General features: G+C 41.8%; 1 protein-coding gene across 3 annotated transcripts in view; it reads right to left on the bottom strand.

Moving 5' to 3' along the window:
- NMT2 (N-myristoyltransferase 2) overlaps positions 1 to 24,214 on the bottom strand; it is a 55,683-nt gene that overhangs the window by 3,199 nt on the left and 28,270 nt on the right. The window contains exons 2-10 of one of the 3 annotated variants that reach the window (XM_031444576.2): positions 22,829 to 22,964; positions 18,601 to 18,745; positions 15,742 to 15,860; positions 15,554 to 15,645; positions 15,312 to 15,428; positions 14,257 to 14,427; positions 13,044 to 13,152; positions 5,658 to 5,828; positions 429 to 596 (exon numbers count right to left, since the gene is read on the bottom strand). In XM_031444576.2, coding sequence (XP_031300436.2) covers positions 429 to 596; positions 5,658 to 5,828; positions 13,044 to 13,152; positions 14,257 to 14,427; positions 15,312 to 15,428; positions 15,554 to 15,645; positions 15,742 to 15,860; positions 18,601 to 18,745; positions 22,829 to 22,964 — 1,228 coding nt within the window. Of the gene's footprint in view, positions 1 to 428; positions 597 to 5,657; positions 5,829 to 13,043; positions 13,153 to 14,256; positions 14,428 to 15,311; positions 15,429 to 15,553; positions 15,646 to 15,741; positions 15,861 to 18,600; positions 18,746 to 22,348; positions 22,368 to 22,828; positions 22,965 to 24,214 lie in introns of those variants that run through there. The other 2 variants (XM_064479551.1, XM_064479550.1) reach the window with 2 other exon arrangements.

Genomic DNA, 24,214 nt, shown 5'->3' on the forward strand with positions numbered 1-24,214 from the left:
GATAACTGTTATATGCACCAGGAAACCAAAAAATTCGTGTGGCCCACTTGATCACGATACTTGCTTTACTGTGGTGATCTGGAACTGTCTGGAACCGAACCCGCAGTAGCCCAAGGTATGCCTGCATTGTGGGATCGTGTATTTTTATTACATTCCTTATATTTTGAACATTACATATTCTTATGTAAGGGTGAAAAGTTTCTAATTTGTACAAAACGTCTTTTTGGTTAAGTTACAATAGAATTAATGAAGAAAACAGCCAAGAAAGTTTAAAAAAAAAGTTATCAAAATTATCCCTTAGACAGATGGTCAACAGTAAAAATCTCTTGAATGAATCCCCCTGTGTGGAAGAAAACACAAGATGTCTTCCATACTCGGACACACACACTTAGAGATATACACAGGACAGAAAGCGGCAAGTCGCCTACCAGCTTGGCGAGGATGAGCGCGTCGGTCATGAGGTCCAGCAGCGGCGTCTCGGTGTGGATGTTGTAGAAGGAGTAGGCGGCTTTGAGGCTCTTGTGAGCTGGGTGGTGCATGACTGTGGAGGGGAGTGTGTAGAAGCTCAGGAAGTCAGTTGGCTTACCACTGGCATTCTAAAGGACAAAGGTAACGTCAGGTAAATACCTCCTTGAACAAGTCTCGTCCGGCATGTAAGCTCACTTCCTGATCTCTCACTCGCGCCAGAGGTCTCCGTGAGAATGAAGGGCAACAACTCATACTCCTCTCTCCAAGTCTGAGTTGGAGCCCCTTATGGTAAGCTGGGCGGAGGCCGCAGAAGAGTGTGGAGGTGGACCTCAGCCTAAGTGCTTGTCGGTGATTTGCATAAAGTTCTTAGTAAGTAGGACGTTCTAAAAGGAATGCTTCTCTCTGGTTGACTGATGAGTCTCTCCAGACTCGTGGGGCAGTGGTAAAAGTAAAACTGTTTTTTGCAGGAATAAGAGCACAAAGGATTAGAACTAAAAGATACTGTATAATATTGAACATCTTCTTGGCCCAAGACAGGAATTTTATCAGCTTAAAGTGAAATTGGTTTGGAAGCTGTTTTTTTAGAAGCTTGTAAAAGGCACTGGTACTGCACCCAAATATATGTGTATGAGTAACAGAAAATCTAAAGCTATCAAAAATCAAAAGGGACGCAAAAGATGGTGCTCATTTCTTCATCACTGGTAGACCTTTCAGTACAAGAAATTAGCCAATATTGTTTGGCTTGTAGCTATGGTGGCCTATGCAAGTCTGCATATAATTCCAAGTATGATCTGTTTGAACTACAGGAGGAGGCTAGACCACATGTGCCATTGCTACTGTTTGTTTTAGAGGCAAAGAGAATTCCAGAGGGATGGATTATCCAATCATCAATGCTTCTGATTCATTAAACCTTTTTTTCAAACATTATAAAATTAAAGATGTTAAGCTAAACTGAGTCTCTACTGCTCTGTATCAGGAGCTTAGTATCAGAGATGACTTAAAGCCCCAAATGTTAAGCTTTATTAAGGATTTTCCACTTGAAAAATACCATAGCAGAAATTAAAGGGAAAAAAAAGTCACTAGATGGGTTCAATAGTAGAGTGGAGATGACAGACGTCAGAATCACTCTACTTGAATCCAGCTGAATTTTACCCAATCTGGACAACAGAGGGAAAGCACACTGGGACAAAAAAAAAAAAAAAAAAAAAAGGATTAAGCTTCAGGTGTCTCTGGGGCAGTAACAAATGATCCCCTATTCATATTATTGGAGTCCCAGAAGGAAAGAAGAAAATGTGGGATGGAAAAAGATAATGGCTTGGGGGGAGGACATAGCTCAAGTGGTAGAGCACATGCTTAGCATGCACGAAGTCCTGGGTTCAATTCCCAGTACTGCCTCTAAAAATAAAAAATAAGTAAGCCTAATTACCTTCCCCCCAAAATTAAAAAAAAAAAAAAAAAAGAAAAAGAAGAAGAAAAAAGAAAAAGATAATGGCTGAAAACTTCTCAAACTTGGCAGAATACATACGATAGATTCAAGAAGCTGAGTGAACTCTAACAGGATAAACCCCCCAAAAATCCACACCAAGACACATCATGATTAAATTTCCAAAAACTAAAGGCAGGCAGAAACCTTGAAAATAGCCACAGAGAAACAATGCATTACCTACAGAGGAATACCACCTAAAATGACAGCAGACTGTGTCCCTGAAACCAGAGGCCAGAAGCAAGTGGCCCAAGAGATGAAAGAAAATCCCCATCAACCATGAATTCTGTATCTGGTGAAACTTCCTTCAGGAATGAAGGGGAAATAAGGACATTCTCAGACAAATGAAAACTAAACAAATTTGTTGCTAGCAGACATACCTTTAAGATTGGCCAGAGGATATTCTTCAAATAGAAAAGAAATCATAAAAGAAGGCATGTTGGAGCATCAGGAAGGAAGGAAGGAAGGAAGGAAGCAGAAATTTGGGTACATTCCTTGCGCTATGCATCTGTTCTCGTGAGTTTTGTTTAAAAGTTCAGGAAGTAAAGAGACCTCCATGGAAATCAGGTCACTTACCACTTTGAAGTGGCAAGATGACTGTGATGGATAAAGTATTACACTGCAAAACCCAGAGCATCACAGAAACGACACAAATATACTCAAATACACCATAAATAAATCAAAACAGAACCAAAAAACGTTCAAGGGACAGGAAGGCAAGGAAAAAGAAACAGGGACAAGAATCAGAAGAAACGAACTAAAAAATAAAAACATGGAAGATTTAAACACTAACATATCCATAATCATCAGATGTAAATGGTCAAAATACATCAACTGAAAGATGAGCAGAGTGGATAAGGAAACATGGCTCAATACACCCTGTTTACAAGAAATTCACTTCAAATTCAATGATATAGCTGGGTAGAAAGTAAAAGGACTGAAAATGATATGCCATGGAAACATGAATTTTAAAAAAGCAGGAGTGGCAATACAGGCACACCTTGGAGATTTTGCGGGTTTGGTTCCAGACCTCCTCAATAAAGTTGCAATAAAATGAGTCACACAAATTTTTTTGTTTTCCCAGTTTACATAAAAGTTGCAGTTATAAAAAAGTGCACCTATATGGTACTCTATTAAGTGTGCAGTGGCCTTATGTCCAGAAAACAATGTAAGTACCTTAATGAAAAAATACTCCATTGCTAAAAATGCTGTCATTTGAACTTTCAACAAGTAGAAGCCTTAACATCAAAGATCACCGTAACAAATATAATCATAATGAAAAAGTTTGAAATACTATAAGAATTACCATAATGTGACACAGAGAAACAAAGTGAGCAAATACTGTTGGAAAAATGGTGCTAACAGACATGCTAGATGCCAGGTTGTCACAAACTTTCAATTTGTAAAAAAATGCAGAATCTCCTTAGTACAGTTAAGTGCAGGGCAATAAAATGAGGTCTGCCTGTATTAATATACAATGAAGCAGACTTCGGAGAAAAGGTAATTAGTAGACAGAAAGAGGGTTATTACATGATGACAAAAAGATTAATCTACTAGGAAGTCATGAAGGTCCTACATGTATAAGTACTAAACAAGACCCTTAGGACACATCAAGAAAAGCTGACAGAGCTGGAAGGAGAAACAGACAAGCCCACAGTTACAGCTGGGGACTTCCACACCCCTCTCATCAACAGACAGAACTACCAGAATTAAATAAGGGATCTGACTATAGTTTCTGTACCCATTAAAAGGGAATACTATGAACAACTTTATTCTTAAAAAATGGACAATTCAGAAGAAATAGACCAATTCCTCAAAACCCACAAAATTACAGTTGACCCTTGAAAAACATGGGGATTAGGGGGGACCCCAAGTGTAATCAAAACTCCAAGTATAACATTACAGTCGGCCCTCCATATCCTCAGATTCAACCAACCCCGGATCATGTAGTTCTGTAGTATTTATTGAAAATGCCTAAGTGGACCCACGCAATTCAAACCTATGATGTTCAAGGGTCAACTGTATTAAAATTCAATCAGGATGAAATAGATCATCTGAACAGTCCTGTAACCCATAACCATTAAAGAAACTGAATCCATTATTTTAACAAAGAACAATTCTCTAAGGTCAGAATGTTCCAACTGGAGAATTCTAGACTTATTTAAGGAATTAACCAATTCTATATAATTTCTTCTAGAAAACAGAAGAGGAAGTCATACCCACTTTATGAGGCCAGTAGTATCCTGAGACCAAAACCAAACAAAGACAGGACAAAAAGAGAAACTGCAGACCAATATCCCTCATGGACCCAGCAAATACTCTACAAAATATTAGCACTCCACATCCAATAATGTATAAAAAGCATTATACACCATAACCAAGTAGATAATTTTTCTAGGTGTGCAAGGGTGGTCAAACATATGAAAATCAATTAACAAATATACCATATCAACAGACTGAAGAAGAAAAATCATGTGATTGCATCAATTGAAGCAGAAAAAGCACTGGACAAAATTCAACACCCATTTATGATAAGAATTCTCAGCTAGTTGGGCATTTTCTTAAATTCATAAAGGAGTATCTACAAAAAACCTACAGCTAACATCGTGGTGTAAGACTCACAGGGTAAGACTGAACGCTTTTCCTCAATATCAAGAACTAGGCAAGGATGCCAACCTTCACCACTCTTACTCAGCAAAGTACTGGAAGATCTAGACTCTGCAATAAGGCAAGAGAAAGAAAAAAAAAGGTATACAGATGGGAAAAGAAGAAATAAAACTGACCCTATTTGTAGGTGACATAATTGTCTGTGTAGAAATTCCAAGAAATCTCCAAATAAACCCCTAGAACTAATAACGTGATTTCAGCAACGTTGCAGGAAACAAGAGCAACACAGAAAAGCAATTACATTTCTACATACTAACAACGAACACGTGGAAACCAAAATTAAAAACACAATGCCACTCACAAGTGCTCCAAGGAAATAAAATATTTAAGCACACACTTAAAAAAAAAAGTTACAGAATTTGGATGCTGAAAATTATAGACTGATGATAAAATAAATTTTAAAAGACCTTAATAGAGACATACCATGTTCATGGATTAGAAGACTTGTTAATTCTCCCTAAATTAATTTATGGATTTACTGTAATTCTTACCAAAATCCCAGCAAGGTCTTTTGTAGATAAAGACAAGCTTATTCTAAAATTTATATGCAAAGGCACAGGAACTAGATTAGCTAAGACAATCCTAACAAAGAAGAATAAGGTGAGAGGAATCACTCTACCTGATATTAAGGTTTACTACAGAGCTCCAGTAATGAAGGCACTGTGGTACTAGTGGGGGAATAGACAAAAAAATAAAATTGTTTGCTAAAGCAAAACAGTATTAAACTCTGGGACACATCCATCTCAGATGAGGTAATCCAAACTGGCCTTTTCAAAACTGAGAAAAGCAATTAATCATACAGGTGACAACCAAGTGGTATCCTGATTTCCCATTAATGAGTAGTAACAGTGTGCTTTTATCCAGGAATGGACACTGTGAGAACATCTGGTTCTAGCAGGGTGAGCAGAAATCTGGTCCAGGAGTAGTGAGTCATGGAGGCAGAAGAAGGAGATGGGCACTCCATGATCTTTCTGGAAAATGGACTCTCCCTCACAGGATTTTCACATTCCTCTGTACTATCTTACCACCTTATCTTTACCTCCACTACAAAAGTGTCAATGATGTGCTCTTGGGGGAGGAACCAGTGGGCTACTTCCTCTTCATCCATCACCGGGGCTAAATGAAACTGCTTCAGGTAACTGTTGGTTAGTTCTTGAACGGCTTTGATATCTCTTGGTTCCATTGGCCTCAAGCCTGCAGTTTTTGTAACCTGTTACAGTGAAAACAGAAAAAATTGGGAGGTCTAAAGTAGAGGAGTAAACAAACTTGGCACCAAAGCATGGTTCCCAGACCAGCAGTATTAGCATCCTATGGGAGCTTGTTAGAACTGCAGAATCTTAAAAAAAACAAAAAACAAAACAAAAAAAACCAAACAACGAATTAATTAATTAATTTTTTAAATAGAAGTATAGTCAGTTTACAATGTTGTGTCAATTTCTGGTGTATAGCATAATGCCTCAGTCATACATGAACATACATATATTCATTTTTATGTTCTTTTTCATTATAGGTTACTATAAGATATTGAATATAGTTCCCTGTGCTATATAGTAGAAACTTGTTGTTTATCTATTTTATATTCAGTAGTTAGTATCTGCAAATCCCGAACTTACAATTTATCCCTTCCTACCCCCTTTCCCCTCTGGTAATCATAAGTTTGTTTTCTATGTATGCGCATCTGTTTCTGTTTGGTAAGTAAGTTCATTTGTGTCTTTTTTTTTTTTTTCAGATTCTACTTTTAAGTGACATCATATGGTATTTTTCTTTCTCTTTCTGGAACTGCAAAATCTTGGGGCTGCACCGGACCTACCAAGTCAGAAGGTGCAATTTCATAAGATCCCCTGGTGCTTTGTTTACACACAAAGTTTGAGAAGCACTGGGTTAGAATATAAGCTACACAGTGTGATCTATCTTCTTATCTCCATGTACCAGGTCTTGAGTCAGTGTTGCCTTTGACCCAAACAAAGCCAACAGGAACACTTCAAGTTGATCTATATACCAATGCCAAGAATTTTAACAGCCTACACGACAGGGCAGAATAATCTTAGCATGTTTTACACTTCAAGATTGCCACGTCTTACGTTTTGAAAACACAGTTGAAAATGACTGAGAAACATATTTTGTTCAACAGCCTGTGAAAAAGATGTAGCTATTTTGTTCTCAAGAGCAACAAAAATGAAAGAAGAGTGAATCATATTGGTCAGTACGGGAAGGCAAGCATTTTAACAGCCAAGGACGAATGGCTGGTTGCCAAGTCCTGGCCCTGGTCTCTCATGCCATCTTTTGATTAAAAGGTGATCAGAACAGGCATCTGAATCCACCATTCTAGAATGTCACAATATTTACATTAGGCCTTAGGAATAGCAAACCCTCAAGGTGAGGACGCGTCCCCATTTGGGTTTGTTCAAGTGCTTTTTCTTAAAGGGGCTCCAGACATCCACTATAGGAAGTGTCCAGACATCAGGACACCTGGCACTAGGAGCGGGAAGGCCCACTCTACTTGTTTGTTTGTACAACAAAAAATTCGATACTTACAAATACAACCTCAATTTTCCAGTTAATTCGATATTTTTTTTCTTGAAGAAATACTGGTTAAATTCTACGCGACAAATATCTTGTATCTAAAAAGTGCTATTCTATCTTTTCTGTCCTAAATTATTTCTAAGGACTTTCAAATTAAAAACTGCCTCTAAAATTAGACCGTCACAATTCCTACATGCCCCCAGACCAGTGGGAGGGGAGAAACCCGAGGCGGAAAATGGGTGTTCATCTTGAGTGCTGGTTCTGACAGATGCTAGTAGTCATGCTGAGGTCTCTAAGGTTCAGGGACAAAGAATGCTGATGGATTACTGATTAGTGTTGGGAGGGGACAGGAGATGTGTTCTCCCTATTTACAGACCCAACAGTCCTTAGCTGAGTATTTACTATGTGCCACTCAGTTCAGATTTCTTTAATCTGTAAAGACAAAGTAATGCAGCTAAAATAGTTTAATATCCTAAAATGAGAGAATTGAAGTCCTTGACTGATAGAGAACTCAATACTTTCCGTCTTTCGGTGGGTCTCAAAGCCAAAGGACCAGAAATCTCCAGATTTCCATCCAAGGCTTAACCCTTGGTTACTAATGGCCTGAATTGGTGTTGAATCAATGAATGAATTCCTAGGTTTTGTACCAGTCATTTACCCAGTAAGGTGAGGTGAAGGCTGAAGACACAGAAAGTGCCACTGTCAGCTCTGAGGAGATGACATGTCCGTGGCCTGGCATCTGAGTGCAAGCCAAGCGTGAAACGGTATTCTCCTTCTGTCTCCCTAAGCCAGTTTTAGTTACGTGGAGCACTTCTATATTGCAGTTTGTGGGAGGAGGGAGCCTGCACGATTTCTAAACAGTGTGAAATGAAACAAATCACATTTCTAAATGCTGGTGGGAAGACCAAAATCATACCACATGTATACTGCTGTCATTTGAAAAGGTTATTTTTTGCTATGAGGATGACCTGGATAAATTTTAAATAGCCCTTCTCAATATCAGACTGTTTTTTTCTTCTGTTACTGATTCAGTAACAATCAAGCAGTAATATCAAGCAGTTAGATTAACTAATGAAAGCAACAGGAAACATGGGATCTGTTGACAGAGACCATTCATAAATGAAGACTAAAGTCTGCTGTCACCTTTCTATAGTAAAACAGGCTTCTTCAGCACAGTTCTTATTCACTGAGTATTCATCCTGTGAAATCACTGAAGTCAACATCTTTTTGCCCAGCAGACATCCTTAAAGCAGCAGTTCTCAAGTATCTTGGTCTGGGGCTTTGTTATGCTCTTAAAAATGATTCAGTGCTCCCAAAGAGCTTTGCTAATGTGGGTTATATTCATCCATATTTATCATATTAGAAGTGAACTTTGAAATTTTAAAACAAAAGAACATATAAGCTCACATTCCATACAGCCTCTGGATGACTTCCCAGTGCACCTGTAGTAAGATAATAAAAGTGAAAAATGGAAATTATCTTTTTGTGTTACAAAAACTTTGACTTCACGGGCCCCCTGAAGGGCTGTGGGAAGTTCCACAGGTCCCTGGACCAGACTGTGAGAACTGCTATGTGAAGTCTCTGAAGGTCAGAAAAATGGGTAGTAGAATTTAGAAAAGGAAAACTCAGTGAAACAGTATGTCTTGGTGAACAGGCAGGGAGAAAGATAAACTCGGCAGTTTATAAGCACTTCAGACAAGTCTTTACAGGAGCATTAAAGCAAAAGAGAACATCAGACTGTATCCAACTATAAAAAATATAAGGTCTTAGAAACAGGAGAAGAGTATTTACTTTTGCTCACTAACAACTGCTCATTATCTCTAAGCCCACACTTGTTTCCTTCTAATGTCATGGAGTCACATACTCTCCAAAATCTATAGAAGCATAAATTTTAAAATAAATTTTAAAATGTTTAAATAAACACTCCAATTATAGCTGTTGTCTTCAGGAAGAAGTGGGGAAAATGTTATGCCTAGATAAAAATGGTAAGCTTTGGTATAATCTGAAAGAGGAAAGTGTCGATGTTTTCTGGAAGTTCAATAAACAGCAAAAACAAACAAACCAACAAAAACCCCCAAACATTTCCAGTAACTGAGGAAAATCTTAAAATTCACAAGCAAATTCTATTTCTGAATCAGATATACTTTCCCACAGTCTAACTCATACTCATTTCTTGTACATAAATTGAAATCTCTGTAAAATCTGCTCATACACAAGGAAATGGAGTTCTATTAAAAACCAGAAGCAGAGCTGTTCTCTGTCAAACTCTGTGGTGTGAACTGTTTTGGAGCCAAGATTCCAAGGTAGAGATGTAAGCAATGATTACGGTTATTTATTTGATTTAAGAAGGAGTATGACATTAAACACTAAAAAAAAAAAAAAAAAAAAAAAAAATCCACAGCTACTACATCTAGAACATCTCCTGTGTCTTAGCACGTCTTCACATGCGAAAACTTCTTGCATCGCACTGTAAAGATGCTGGGAGATTAACCTGACTCCTGCTTTTCATCTACTTCAAATTCCTTCTTCACCTTTAAGAGCACTGATGAAAAAAAAAAAAAATCCAACGTCGTTTGGAAATTCTCAACACCAAATTAAAAACAAACCAACATTTAAAGGGTAGGAATCTGTGTTACTCTTGGTTTTTAGGTAACAGTGGCTCATGGGGTGGGCTCTGGGGATGGTTCTGTCCTGATTAGAAGGCTCTGAACAAACCCATCTGATGTTTCAGTGTCCACTTCTGTGACAGGACAATGACCTGTCCTCTATGATTGTTATGACTAATAAAGAGGATTATGGATGTTAGCTGTTTAGCATAATGCTAGTCATAATAAATGTGAACCTCTCTAGTCAGAAGTCTGCGGAGAAGACCTAAAGCAGGCCGGGTAACAGAAACGGCCATGGTGAATGAGAACATGAGACTGAGTCATAAAGCAAAGGCCGTATTCAGTAAGCTTCTTCTCTTTCCGCTTAATGGTACAAAAATGTTCTTTTTTTTAATGGAGGTCCTGGGAATTGAACCCAGGACCTGATGCATGCTAAGCACACACTCTACCACTAAGCTAGACCCTGCCCCCAATACAAAAATGTTCTAAAATGCTGCTGTTGCTAGCAGTGGCCTCACCCATCTGGGCCACTGGGAGAGAAGGAGGTGGTCTGGTTTATGTTGCCTCATCCAGCTTCTAAGTGAGGTGGCTGCTGTCGACACCTTCCAATTTTCCAATATCTCTATTTCCATCTCTTCTGTCTTCTCTGTTTTTCATTAATTTACTCTTTAGTTTTCTTTCCTTCCCTATGACTTAAAAGGGGGAAGGGAGGCTGGAACACGCCAACAAAAGCTGCTTAGACCTTGACAGCCATCCCTTCCTGCCTCAACCTGGTCTCTAATGATGGCACAAGGAGACATCTGGTGGGACTGGGCCTTGGTGCCACGACAGCGGGTGTGTTAGAGGTGACAGTGGAGGCAAAGGGACCTCACAGGAGAAACACAGAAGTCTGGAGACCGCACACTATGTCCTCCACTTATTAGTGACAGGCTCTTGTCTAAGCGGCAAACTTCAAAAGCCTCAGTCTTTCCATCTGTACAATGGGGATAAGAATACCAACTTCAAAAGGTCGCAGGGAGAGTATGCTGAATATATGTGAGTACTTTACAACTTCAACTTACCGGGGAAGACAACAGGCAGTCACCACAGCACCACGGCTGGAAGAGGACCGCTCTACCAAGGAACCTAAGTTAACTACAACTAGGAAGCCAAAGTTTGGTTTCACCACCAATTCCCAACCAGTGATTTATCACCAACTTGTCAAAACTTTGATACCTGTGAGTTGACTGATGCTTGTACAAAAATGTGAAGGCTGATGGACAAAGTCAAGTCAAAAATAACTTTCAGCACCTCAAATTCTAATCATCCCAAATAAACCAATGACAGGTACTAAAATTCCTTACCTTTCATTCCATTTTACGCAACTGTATTTAAAGGGGTGCTTTCCTTGCACACAAGCTCAACAGATTTAGGTTCAAGAAACTGAAATTTGGGGAGACCAAGGCAGAACGGCATTAGCCTCCAGTGAAAAAAGGAGGCATCTTTTGGGTTCTTATTTCAACCCCTATACAGCAAAATATTTAAAAACTGACAAAGAAGGATGCCAGACTCAACGGTGCACTGCACCCCTTTGTTCTCACTGTCACTTGTGCCTCTATGTGACTCTGTCCCTCTCGGTCGCTCTGGGTCTTGGCCATTAGCAGAAAGGATTTCTAGCTGATCAGGAAATGCTGATGGTCACGATGATGGTGTGGCCTCTCTGAGCATCTTCCCACATCTCAGTTTCAGGGCATGTACCTCTGTACACTCCCCCAGCTTGAGGGGCCTGGTTCTTCTTCTCCAGGTCGTGTGGACCCTCCTTCGTCACATCCCCTGTGCTTTTCATTTCCTTCTGTTCTGATCCATATTCCCCCTTCCCTCCTTGGCCTCACAGACAGGTGGTGAGCTCATTAGTTCCAGCCTCGCTGTCTGCAACTACAGCCTGGACAGAGGGGAGACCAGGCCTCCAGTCCCTCTGCTGGCTGGTGAAGCCCCAGAATGATGACTCCTGGTCTCCTGCACCACTGCTTCTCTCCTTGTTAAATTCTGCCCAGGTCAGAAATTAGTTGATTCTGGTCCGTCATTGGAACAGACATCAGTTCACGCAGCTGCTGATCACATGCGTTTGGTAAACACACAACTGGCAAAAGACAAAAAGAGCTGCACTCTCCTAAGGTGAGTCTTCACCATGTTCGGGGGAACGTGGCTACATTCCACATGAATCCCTCAGTCAGGTTAAAATATCTACTATAATGCCAGAGAAAGACAGCTCTGATGGAATCAAAGCTTCACACAAAAGGTCCCATCTGTGGCGGACAGATTCCAAGATGGCCCCAGTGATGCCTTCTTCCTGGTGTTCATGCCTTTGCGATCCACTCGCCTTGAGTGTGGGTGGGGCCTGTGACCAGCTTCTAACCAAGAACATATGGCAACAGTAATTCCACTTGGTGAACTGATTATGATTACATAGGGTTCTAACTTGCATCTTGCTGGCAGATTCTCTGTAGACTCTCCTCACTGGCTTTGATGAAGTAAGCGGCCGTGTTGGGAGCTACTCCACAGAAATTCCCAGCCGACAGGGAACTGAAGACCCAGTCCAACTGCCCACAAGGCTGCCAAGAGCCACGTGAGCTTGGAAGCAGACCCAACCCCAGTCAAGTTTTCAGATGAGACCCTGGCTCTGGCTGACACCTTGATGTCAGCTTCATGAGAAACCCAGAAGCAGAGGCCTCAGCTAAGCTGTGCCTTGACTCCTGACCCACAGAACCCAAGGGATGGTACGTGTGTCTGTTGAAGCTTCCATGTGGAGATCTGGCACGTAGCAATAGGTAACTAATTCATCATCTGAGCCCCAAATAAAGTCAAGATGGGTAAGCACATTTAAATTTCCCTTTTTAAGAGACAATTTTTCATACTGGGAATTTACTAGTTTAAAAAGATGCTAATTTAATGAGACATTATTTCCTCTCCCCGGGTCTCTCCTTAGTTCCATTTGTTAAGATATCACGAGCTTGAATTTTTCTTCCCTCTTACTAAACAGAACAGAAATACTCAAAAGTTCAAAACTTACATGTCTTGAGTTCAATCCTATCCAACTTCAAAGTGAAGAACTTTAAAAAGCGTTAAAAAAAGCCACCTGGTATTTCCAAATGAACTCCCCTCCTTTTCCCGGACCTGGGGCTCTATGTAGTCTTTTTAGCTGCGTATTCACATCCTCAGACATGTGCGCCACTTTTAGCTTCCTGCAAATAATTCTTTTCTACATTAAAAGCTTAATTGTTAACAGCTTCGAAAAACTGCAGATCATTCTTACTTACATCCGGAAGTCTGTATAGCTTCATTGTTCTCTGCAAAGTCATATTTCTACTCAAGTGAGAAAATTTGACTTCTACCAGCTTTCTGGGGTTGAGTGAGCGATGCCAGTATCTGGAATACAACAAAGGTTTTACGGTCTGATTGATCTCCCTCTCCAAGGTTTTACTCTGTCTCAGCTCAGCTGCTACAGACGCATTGAAGGAACACTTATCTTGTGCCCAGTGCAGAGCTGGAAGCCGGCCCTTTTCCCATGTAATTATTTTATCAGTCATTTTTTTACCTCTAAATCATGTCCAGTTATGTTCCTTTGTCATTTGTAACCTTTTATCTCTTTTAGGAAAATTGCAAATGATATATTGATGACATCCAGTTTGTAAGTATTTAATGATCATCACAGATTCTAAGAAGGCAAACCAAAACATTTAAAAACATGAAAATACTCCCCTGAAGTTAGTAACCTTCACGTTTATATAACGCACACCAAAGAAAACAACTATTTGAGAAATGAGCTTGAACTTCTTAAGTGATTCCAGTTTAGGGACTGCGATGAATGACTATTAAAATACACCTGTGCAGTCTTATTTATTCTGTTTATTTATGAATAATGTAATAGGAGAGAGTCATTTTACAGTTTTGTCCTTTGTACTGTTTTCCTGAAGTTTTATCCTATTTGAGTCGATAAAAATAGCAGAGGGGGATAAAACTCTTTCTGATGCTCTAGAAACTGGTTAGTTCAGTGACAACATGATAAGCAATTTTCTTAATGGATTGACCTTCAAAAGCCTGAGAAGAGTAGGTAAGTCATAAAAAGAGAGCTTTAGCCATCTTCTTACTCCTAGCCAACGAACAGGTCCGGGCTTTTCTGATGATGTTAATCAAGCTTTTGGAGTCGTTCCTGACAGCACTGGTATAATACTGAGTGTCAGAGAGGAGGGAGAAGATGGTCCTACAAGGACATCTCAAGATCCTGACGCCCTGGGTTTCCCTGAGGGAGAGACTAGTCTGTCAAACGGAGGAGACAGAAGTGGCGATGCAGCACCGTGCAGGAGTGCTGGCCCAGTGCCGCCTGGTTCTGTCTCCGTCTTTGCTGCCAACCACCCACATCATCACCAAATCCCTCTGGGTTACAAGGGCAGAGAACACCTGGAGCAACAGGCAGGAGGCGCACAGCATTAGGTACAGGTGACACGCAAGACAGAGGTGCCAAGCTATTACCTGCACGTGGCCACTGGCTTAGGAAGAACCACACCAGCAGTATAAACGGCCTGGAAAATCCCCTCCAGGTTCACTCTTCTGGTTATTTCTCGAATCAACACCGGGGCTACCCGTTTCGATCTCAATTTCTTATGCACACAGAGAAAGTTGATTTCGACCATCTTCTTCACGCTAAGACACAAAGATGTCAAAACTTAGAGCCCATGTCAGAGGAAAACATTTAAAAAAACAAGACAACACCCATCACATCTCAAAGAATGAGAAACTGAAAGGCCTCCTTTAACATCATATTTAAGAAAAATACACCATCATTCAGATCCTTCACAAATTCAGAGAGACACCCTCTTCCCAAGACTCCCCCACCAAAAGGACCATAACTCTGGAGATGCAAACCCTCTTGTCCTAAATACATCTGAGAACTTTGGTCTTTTATAAGTTTTAGGTTTAAAACTGGATCAGATGTGCCTCAAAGTTTCTAGATCTGTTTGTCCTGTAAAGTACCCAATTACGGCAGTAACTGGGTCACCTGGATGCAGAATCTGATAAGGCGTTGCTTCCGAATATAATGCAATCCCCAGGACCCCTGGATAGTGCCTTGACCAGGCCAGAGCTGGTGCTTTTCTGAGCGCCACGATACCTTCCGGAGCTTCAAAGCTCATCCTCTGCTCTGGTTCCAGATATGCAGGTATTTCATTTGGCACAAAATATCCCTTGAGATCAAATGCTTTTTAGCAGTAAATAAGCTCACCCAGTATACTGAAAGATGAACAGACCTGTTATGCATTTGATCTTTGAGGTTCATAGCTGCATCTCTGACTTTCTGGGCTGGAGACCCAGAGCAAAAATGGAGCATACATATCCTACAGATAGAAAGATTTAAAAAAAAATCCCTCAAGTAGTTTTTTCCCCAGAATCAAATCCCCTACTTCTAGCTGCGTACCCATATACATACCCATGTGTGTGCATGGATGAGACTAAGAGGCAGAGAGAGAAAGAGAGAGAAAAAGACAGCTGTCCTAATCACAACCCAGTGTAGGACAGGCTTTAACATGTACCTTTCGTAGATCCGGATGCTTGCGGGGATAGCACTAATGAACCCCACTAGTTTTCTGTTCGAAGATACCCTGACCCCACAGTGCCACTGAGGGAGCCAGCCTGGGGGACGCAGAGCCCTGCAGTCAGCGCCGGCAAGGAAAACAGGTACCAGTTAGTGTCCAAGAAAACATGGACAGACAGAGACAGGCCAGCCCAGCTGCTGCCCCCTCCCCACCAGGCACACAGGACTGGCCAGACTGACCACAACAGGAACTCGGGCGAATAGTCAAACCGGAACATGTTGTCGTTGTCTTCCACGTAATTCTCGTTCAGCAGGGTGTACAACTCCCTGAGCTGCAAGACCAAACACGTGTCCTACCTCTGGGGCTCAGGACCAAGGCAGAAGCCACGCATGCCAACGCAGGTCCTGAACGCCAGAGTTTTACTCACCACTTCGGCGTTACCCAGATCTAACGTGTCCCACGTAAAACCCTGTGGCAAGGAATATGGTTCCTGGCGCACGCTTTCTTTATCAGCCTCAATTGCACCATGAGATGTTATTACTTCATCTGGAGATGGGGATGACGAGAAAAAGACAGGACGAGACGATTCCATTACAAAGTGTTCTGAGTATCCAAAATGGCCAGTTAGTGAAACAAAATCAGGTGTAGGGCTCTTGGGTTTAGCATATATAGTAGTTTAGTATAATATAGTATTGTTTCAGCTACCTCGAGGGTGACATGGGGTAAGTTACGTACTGGGGGAGAGTAACTGTATTTCATCAATTAAATAGAAGGAGGAATCCTTGGTCATTCGATGACACACTGGACATTACGAAACGATAGGGATTTCTCAGTCTCAACCCCTAGATGTCAGCACCACTGCCAGCAACACCGGTTTGAAATGACAGACAGCCTTAGAGATGTTATCTTTTTAACTCTGCTTTTCAACAAATGGTGGGGAAAGGGCTGCAGGGACCTCTGACCCTTCTCAGCAAAACCCAAAATTAATTTCAGGACTGTTTCCATCTATTTGGACTCCTGGCAGCACAGTTCAAGCCATCAGTGTTTCCAGCGATTCCCACAAATGTGCCCTTTTCCAATTCCTTCTCTGGAGCTTTCTGAAGTGGCTGGGATAAAATCCAGGCCCTTGACTGTGGCTGCTGCCTGCCTGGTGACCCTCGTTACGTCCACCCGGCCCTGCTCCTGAGGCTTCAGCCCTACTGACCTCCCTCAGGCTGGCCCTCTGCTCAGAGGCCCATCCCCTGTCCTTTACACGGCTGGCTGCTGGCATTTTTTCAGATGTAAGTTTATACATCGCTTCTTCTTAGCATCCTTCCCCAACTAAAACTTCTTCCTGCCAGAGTACGTCCTCCCTGCCCAACCACCATTCACCCTTCTTTCCTATCACTGTTTCCCGGGTCTGTGTCCCAGTGCATGGCATTTAGTGACAGACACACAACAAGTATCTGCTGAATAGATGCCCTCCAGGTGTAGACCTTTTCACAGGTGGACGTCACAGGGTCTGCACCACCCCCAAGGGGCTTCCCTTTCTCTTCTTCCTGACCCCTGACTTCGCAGTTTCATCTAACTCCATTCTGCCAGCTCCTCTTCATGTGAATACCTCAGCTCGCTTGGGTAAGCCCTGGTGGCCAGATTCCCAGCTGCTCCCTTGGGGTTCCCTGTGAGTTGCTTAGGGTTTGGCTAATCCACACAACATCGGGGGACTATCCCATTCAAGCTGCTCCAAACAGCTGGGTGTGTTGGGCTGAACTGGGACACGGCTCTGGAGAGAAACGAAGAGGCAAAGTCTCCCTGACCTTGAAATGTGTTCCTTGATCTCAGGCCCCCCTCCCGTACTAACCTGACACTGCCCTAACTGAGGTGCAAAGGGACGGTTCTAGGAACCCAAGAACCCTCCGAGGACTTAGGGCAGGGGCCAAAATGAGCTGAGCAGTGGGGCTGCCTTCCCAAAGAATTTGCACTGGGGTTAAGTGCCAGCTGGAAGCCTCCTTCTGCCCTGGGCAGTGACCCAAAAGTCACCAGCAGCATTCAGCCCAACCCAATACATTCAGATCAATGCATCTATATCCCTTTAGCTAACGGTCACGCAACTCAATGTTATTTAAAATCCTGTAAATTCATTCCAGAGAGTCTTCCTCCACTACCAGATGTGTTTCTAGAGGCTGGAATAAAAAAAAAAAAATATCAAGATAGTTTCTTTTTTCTTTCACACTCTGAAGCTCTTGCTTTTTTAAGCTCCTTGGGGTTGGCGTGGGCAGGAAGGGAACGGGCACTTTAAAAAGCCTGAAACCCATTATTTGAAGGCACATTGAAGGATTGTGTCCTGCCTTATATGTGATAAAACTGATCATCTGTACATAACTGGGCCAAGAAGAGTCTGGGATGGCAAAGAATACCTTCTTACCATACAGGTTCTGAAACTGGAACCAGCACGGAAGAGAAATACAGAAACAATCATATGATGTCTACCTTCACAGACGTAAGACAAGGCGGCAGGCCTAGCTGGTGACACATTTGTAAACACTTTTATGGCATTTGTATCGTCTTCTTCTTCTTGCATAATGTGAAAGAGTAACAATGAAATCACGTTCTCCAGAAATGTTAACTGGCAAAAGTTTAAGTGAAATGTGACGGAGCAGGCCAAGCGCTGAGGGAGGAGGCCTATTAGAGAGAATGTTACATGACCCAGAGCACTTACAACGGCCTTGACGAGGTGACCCGATTCCCTTTTTATCCTGGAATGTTATCCCATTGGTAATAATGGACACCAAGGGTGAGAGTTCAGAATCCTATTGTTTAAACAGCAGCATTTTCCATTTCAGCAAGATTTAATAGGGCAAATTTTATGTGTCTTATGCAATAACTGAGATGTGAGACTGTTAAAAATTTATGTAGAGGGAAAACAACTCCATGAAGCTCAGAACCAAAAAATATGGGGTGGGGGAGACCCCTCTTTTATACATATATATAATACATATATATATAATTATAATATATATATATATATATACATATATATATATATATATATATATGAATGTTTCAAGTTTGGGGAAACTGTATTTTTTGTTTTATAGGGACAGGAATTACACTAAAATTTTGTTACTGAAAGCCAGTGTTGCCACTCAGTATTTATTTTAAGAAGAAAAATATGACTTTTGTGTAAATTTTGAATTGTGGCATGAAACAAATCATATAGGTGAAGTAAAGTCTCTTTTGTGTTTTTTGTCTGTTGTTAACCCAGCTTTGTTTTGGGGGGAGGGGAAGGGAAGGCAGAAAAGCTTACTTAGTTTGGGTACCGGCTGGGTGTCCCAAAACTGGTATCTGTGTTTGGCAGCCTCATCAATGTTCCTGGCGGGGCCCTGGCAGGCAGATAACAGCTCCATTGCCCTCTGGATATCCTGCAACTTCTGCATTGGAATGGTGGGATTCTACAACAGCAAAGACACACAGACACGAAGTATGAGGAAGCTGCCACTGCTCCCAGTCCTGGAGCAGGAGACCAGAGCGTTTGCTGGGAAAATGCATGATCCTCCTCTAAGCCTGGCCTTGGGGCTCAGGTATGCTAACATATTAAAATATAAGCAAACATATTAGGTTAAAGGCAACAACAGTTCTACAGTTTTAATGGGGCTCAGACAGTCTGGGAAATCGAAAGTAAATCGAACCACTCTTTGCTTCAGTTTCCCACCCACTGGCAAACGGTCCTCACCATCAGTTACTCGTGGGCCGAGCAACAAAAAGGGGGATGAGCAATGCAAAGTCACTATCACACAGAAGCCAGTCAGCCTCTGGCCTTGGTGTCACTGTTGGGGTTAATGCTGGACAGTAGCAACATGGGGACAAAAGAAGTAACTTCTAGAGCAGAAACCGGGCAGGCGAGGGAAATTTCAGTTCGTGAAAAGAAAGAGAGAGATCTGAACTTAGTGCTGGGCTGGGAAGGAAGTTCATCAAGAAAGGAATCTCTAACGGCTGTTTTCCTCCTGGACCACACCCCACCCTCTCCTAACTGATGCTTCTCCAGAGATGGACCTTTCAACAAGCATGAGCCGTCTGCTCCACGGATTCAGAGCCTTTCATGACTACAGCCTGTCCTCCCTAATCCAAGGGTCGTGAAGAACCTCCCTTATAAGTAAAACATATTCTCAGTCTACAAAATGGACAATTCCTTTTAATTTTAAAGTTCCTTCCTCAAAACTGTATTTCTGCCATCTCTGAAGATTCCCCAGCTCTTTTTTTTTTTTTTTTCTTTTCTGGAAAATCTCTCAAATAATGTAATGTGGAAAATGAGACAATACTTGAAATGAGAGAGTGGTAGGTAGGACTGAATATGGAAACTGGTGAGGTTTTTCAATGTGTGAAATTATTAATTAGTATCAGAATTTCGATGCCGTATAGAGAATGCTCTTCACTGTGGTTCAGAAGTGATTGGAAGGAATCTCAAAGCCCTCTGCGTTCCCCATATGCCAATACCACGGGTACCAAGGAGAGGTACCACCAATCTTCAATGGCTTACCGACAGCAGCTCTGGACTTCTGTTCAATTTTGAATCTGAAGTCTGTGGTCTGGAGCAAATCCTTCAATCTGGGAAGCTTCTTTGTTTGACCCAGTACAAAATGGGGTTTATTCAATACAGACCATCCTGTGCTTGACTCACTGGGTTTCTTTAAGGTTCTTGCCACAAAAATGATTCCAAGACACAAAGTGCCAGAGTCTAACTGGAGGTAGGTTGAAGTCTAAATGTCTCCACTTAGAAGTCTAACAGCATCACCCAGGACAGCCACAAATTTTATCAGCTCTTTATCTCATATTCCCATTGAGGTCTAGATCATAAGGGTCATATGTCAATGACACATAATCATTTAACAAAATAATTTTCTTGTTCTGATTTATTTCATTTTCAGATTTATTTTGTTTGGGTCTCTTTTGAACTTCCCACACAAAAGTAACTAATTTCTAGCAACATGAAATGTGCATCCATCTGAACTCCCAGTAACACAATCAATTAGGAGACCTACAACTCAAACAGGAAGTGAGAGCCCAGAATGTTTTGACTAATAATGCTTCAACATGCACTGGTTCGGTTTATCTTAAGATAAGCCAAGCAGAACCTAGTCTTACAAGAATATACCTACAGCGTCTGAATCGAATTTGCTGTGGTTAATTCTTCTTTCCTGCTATTTGAGTTAAATCCTCTAACACAAATGTACCGAACTCCAACCATTTTGTAACACACATGCAATCAGCATCTTTGTTCCAAAGGAGCCAATAGTGATATCCCCTCTTCATGAAGAAGCCCTCAGAGTGGTTTCTGCCTCAGCAGGTTGACCAGCAGTCTACACATGAAATCACCATTCATGAAATATTCACATCCCAATGCTCAATATTAAATGCTTTCCTTTTTTTTTTTTCTTGTATTGAAGTCTAGTTGATTTACAATATTATATTAGTTTCAGGTGTACACCACAGCGATTCAATATTTATATAGGGGATACTCTTAAGTGCTTTCTTAAAGTAGATTTAAGTAAGCACAGCCTCCAAATCCATGGTGACAGAGCAGTGAGGAAAACTCAGCTACGATAAATTCTTAAACCTCCCCACTCATGTTCCACAGTGGCACCAAATGGGGTGTTAGGAAAGGTGAGAATGCGTATCCACCCCATTATTATATTCCCATTAAGAGCCAGACACTCCTCTTTTACTCTTTGCCCATTATTTTCCAAATTTAATACTTGGGGAAAAAAAATCCAAGTCCTTTACCACTAAGAAGTATAGAAAAATCCAGACAAATGTCATTTTAGTCTGGTTCTTGGGCATGAACCATAATATTCTCAAAACATAGTTCAATTCATAGTGTTATTTTGAGCTGGCATCTAAAGAGAAAGGAGCCCCAAGTTTTAAAAATGCAATGAAAAGCCCACAATAAAACAATTCTGATTTATTTTTCATTAAAAAAGGAAAGAACTTCTCCACTATATCATGCCAGCAGTTCCTCCTGCCTTGGCTGGCTGTACTTCCTTACAAGTGACCAGAGGCAGGGGAAGGGCTCAAAATCACCAGGGATACAGAGATGGGTGGCAGCTGATAATGATGACAGAAGCAATAAGGAGGTGGTCACAACTGCATGTAAGTAACACCACACTCGTCTGAGGAAGCCACATTGAGAAACAGAAAAAATATCTTATAAGCATATGGTGTCCTTTATATGAGCTACCTTGGAACTTACCATTATTCATTACACAAAAACAAGTTGAAAAACTAGGGAGGGAGACACCACTTTCTTTTTGCCCCAGAAAGGCAGTTGGGAAAATGTGGGGAGATTTTCCTTCTCGGTGATTCCTGATCCTTACGTGTTAAACAGGCAACAACAACAAAAAAGCAATCTCCAAGGCTCACTCAATGCCACACAATGTAAACTTTGTGCGAGAAAAAGAGTTTAGACCCCATAAAACTTGCATAATCGTAACAACTGCCACGTATAGTGCTTTACAGGATAAAAACCATTCAATAAAGGCGGTCTCACTGTAACCTCCTAACAGCCTTGGGAGTCGGGAAGAAGGCACTGTTCCTACTTCGCAGGCGAAATGAGCTGGAGGAGATGCAGAGCCTGCAGACACACACAGCTGGAGGGCCCTGGGGCCGTGATGCAGCTCTGCTGTGAGCCACACGCCATCCAACCTACATGGAGCCACAACCATCAGCTACTCTGTGTCGTTACACTTCTAACTCTACCCTTTTCACTGTGAGTTTCTGGTATGGGGGAGCTGTGTGCTCCCTCGGGCCCAGGACACAAGGTCTCTGTTCATTGCCAGGGTGACCATGGTGGCCCTGGGGAAGGGGCACTGGGCATCGGCACCTCCGAGGCACACGAGACAGGCCATCTGCCCAGGCAGGGCACTGCCAGGCAACTTCTGGTTTGGTCTCAAATGGGCGCATCTCCCCGGGGAAGGTTAAGAGCTGTTTCCCACCCTTGGCAACAGAATTAAGAATGGCCGCTGCAGACTGGTCCAGTTCAAAGTCGGCGTTAGACTTACCCGTGGTGGCTCCCACCGGAATCTGCTGCCAGATGGTGTTGTGCTATTCAGGTAATTAGACAGACACCCAGAAAAATTAAAATGTGAATTATCTCCTGAAGTAAAAGGAATCAAGTATTAAGTGTAACTTCAAAAAAAAAAAACAAAAACAAAAAGCAAAAACCTAACAAGGTCACACTGAGACTTTCTTCTATGACTGCAATTTATGTGCTAATTTGCTGAGAAAGGGGGAAAACACAGGCAGAATACACACACACACACACACACAGAAGCACAGTACAAACCTCTCAGTTATCTGGGTGCCAACGGCAGTTTCAGGAAGGCTGTGAACACCCTCCAGTTACCACCACTGTTCAGTCCACAGTCACAACAGTACCCTAACGGCACCTCTGATCCAACAGGGCACTCGCCTAAGCTGCATGAACCCACGTTCACATGCATGAGACACCACAGAGGCTAAGATAAAAACACGGCTCTCACTTTTGAAGGCTGCTGAATTTTAATCTCCTGGGAATCAGATGCTGAGTCTGACTTGGTGCCTCCAGAATTTGGTTTCTCCTTTTTTCTCTTCTGTTTCTTCTTTTTCTTTTTGGCACCCAAATCCCCTCCGGGACTTCTGTTAGGAAATTCACAGAGTTCATAAAACAACAACAGATCATAACGCAAAACTTGAAATTGCATGAAATTAATCGTTTAGGAAAAACAATGTTATACACAGGAGGAAAAAAGTATGGTAGGATGTGTGACACTGTGATTAATAAGGAATATATACATTCAGATAACCAAATATATATTTTTCATGTATATTTGGTCTTCATCCATGGTTCCTGGCTCACAGCTCCTAAAACCCAAGGAATTTCCTAAGAGATGAGAACTTAAAGGTGTCCCTTATGGTAGGTTAAAGAGGTGGCTTTAGGAAGCACTTAAGGATGGGGGCTGGTTGCCAGGGGAACCAACCATGTAATTAGAGAGTTGGAACTTTCAATTCCACCCCCCTGACCTTGGGGATTGAAGAAGTTGAATCAAGTACCAATGGGCAATGGGTTAATCAATCATGCATATGTAAGGAAGCCTCCAAAGAAATCCAAAAGGAGGGGGTTCTGAGAGCTTTGGGTTGGTGAACACATGGTGCTTTGGGGACAGTGACATCTGGAGAAGGTATGGGAGCCCCGTGCCCCTCCCCCATACTTTGTTATCTGCATCTCTTCCATCTGGCTGTTCCTGAGTTACAGCCTTTCATAATAAACAGGTGATCTAGTAAGTAAATGTTCCTCTGAGTTCTGTGAGCTGCTCTAACAAATGAATGGAACCTAAGGAGGGGGTCTTTGGAACTTCCAATCTGCAGCCCAGTCAGAAACACAGTCTGCTATTTGTGATGCCTGGAGGGGTAGGGGAGCAGTCTTACAGGAATGAGCCCCTAACCAGTGGAAATGGATACTGTCTCTGAGCTGAACTGTAGGACACCCAGCTGGTGTCTGAGAATTGCTTGGTGTTACGTGGGAAGGCCCCTCCCCCGGCCACCTCCCCACTGCGACTGTCTCCAGGAACCCAGGAGAGTATTAGTCTACAGTCAGTCACTCTGCAGGATGTGACGTAAGCAGGAAAATTACAGGTATTAACTACACTTTACCACAGAAGCCAAAAAGCTTCCACAGTTACCACTGGTCCACTAATTTGCTTTTTAGTTAGCATTTTAAGGGAGAGAGACATGTTGTAAAATATTCCATTATAAATATCTCTTGGGTACAACACACCACTAATCTCAACACAACAGAACCAAGGAAAGGGCTTCCCTGAAGAGGGGGACATTTTTCCTGATAAAGATTTTTATTAGAAGGATTCTACATGAAAAAAATTCACTGGTGA

The sequence above is a fragment of the Camelus dromedarius genome, chromosome 26, assembly GCF_036321535.1.
Source record: "Camelus dromedarius isolate mCamDro1 chromosome 26, mCamDro1.pat, whole genome shotgun sequence".
Taxonomy (NCBI): Eukaryota; Metazoa; Chordata; class Mammalia; order Artiodactyla; family Camelidae; genus Camelus; species Camelus dromedarius.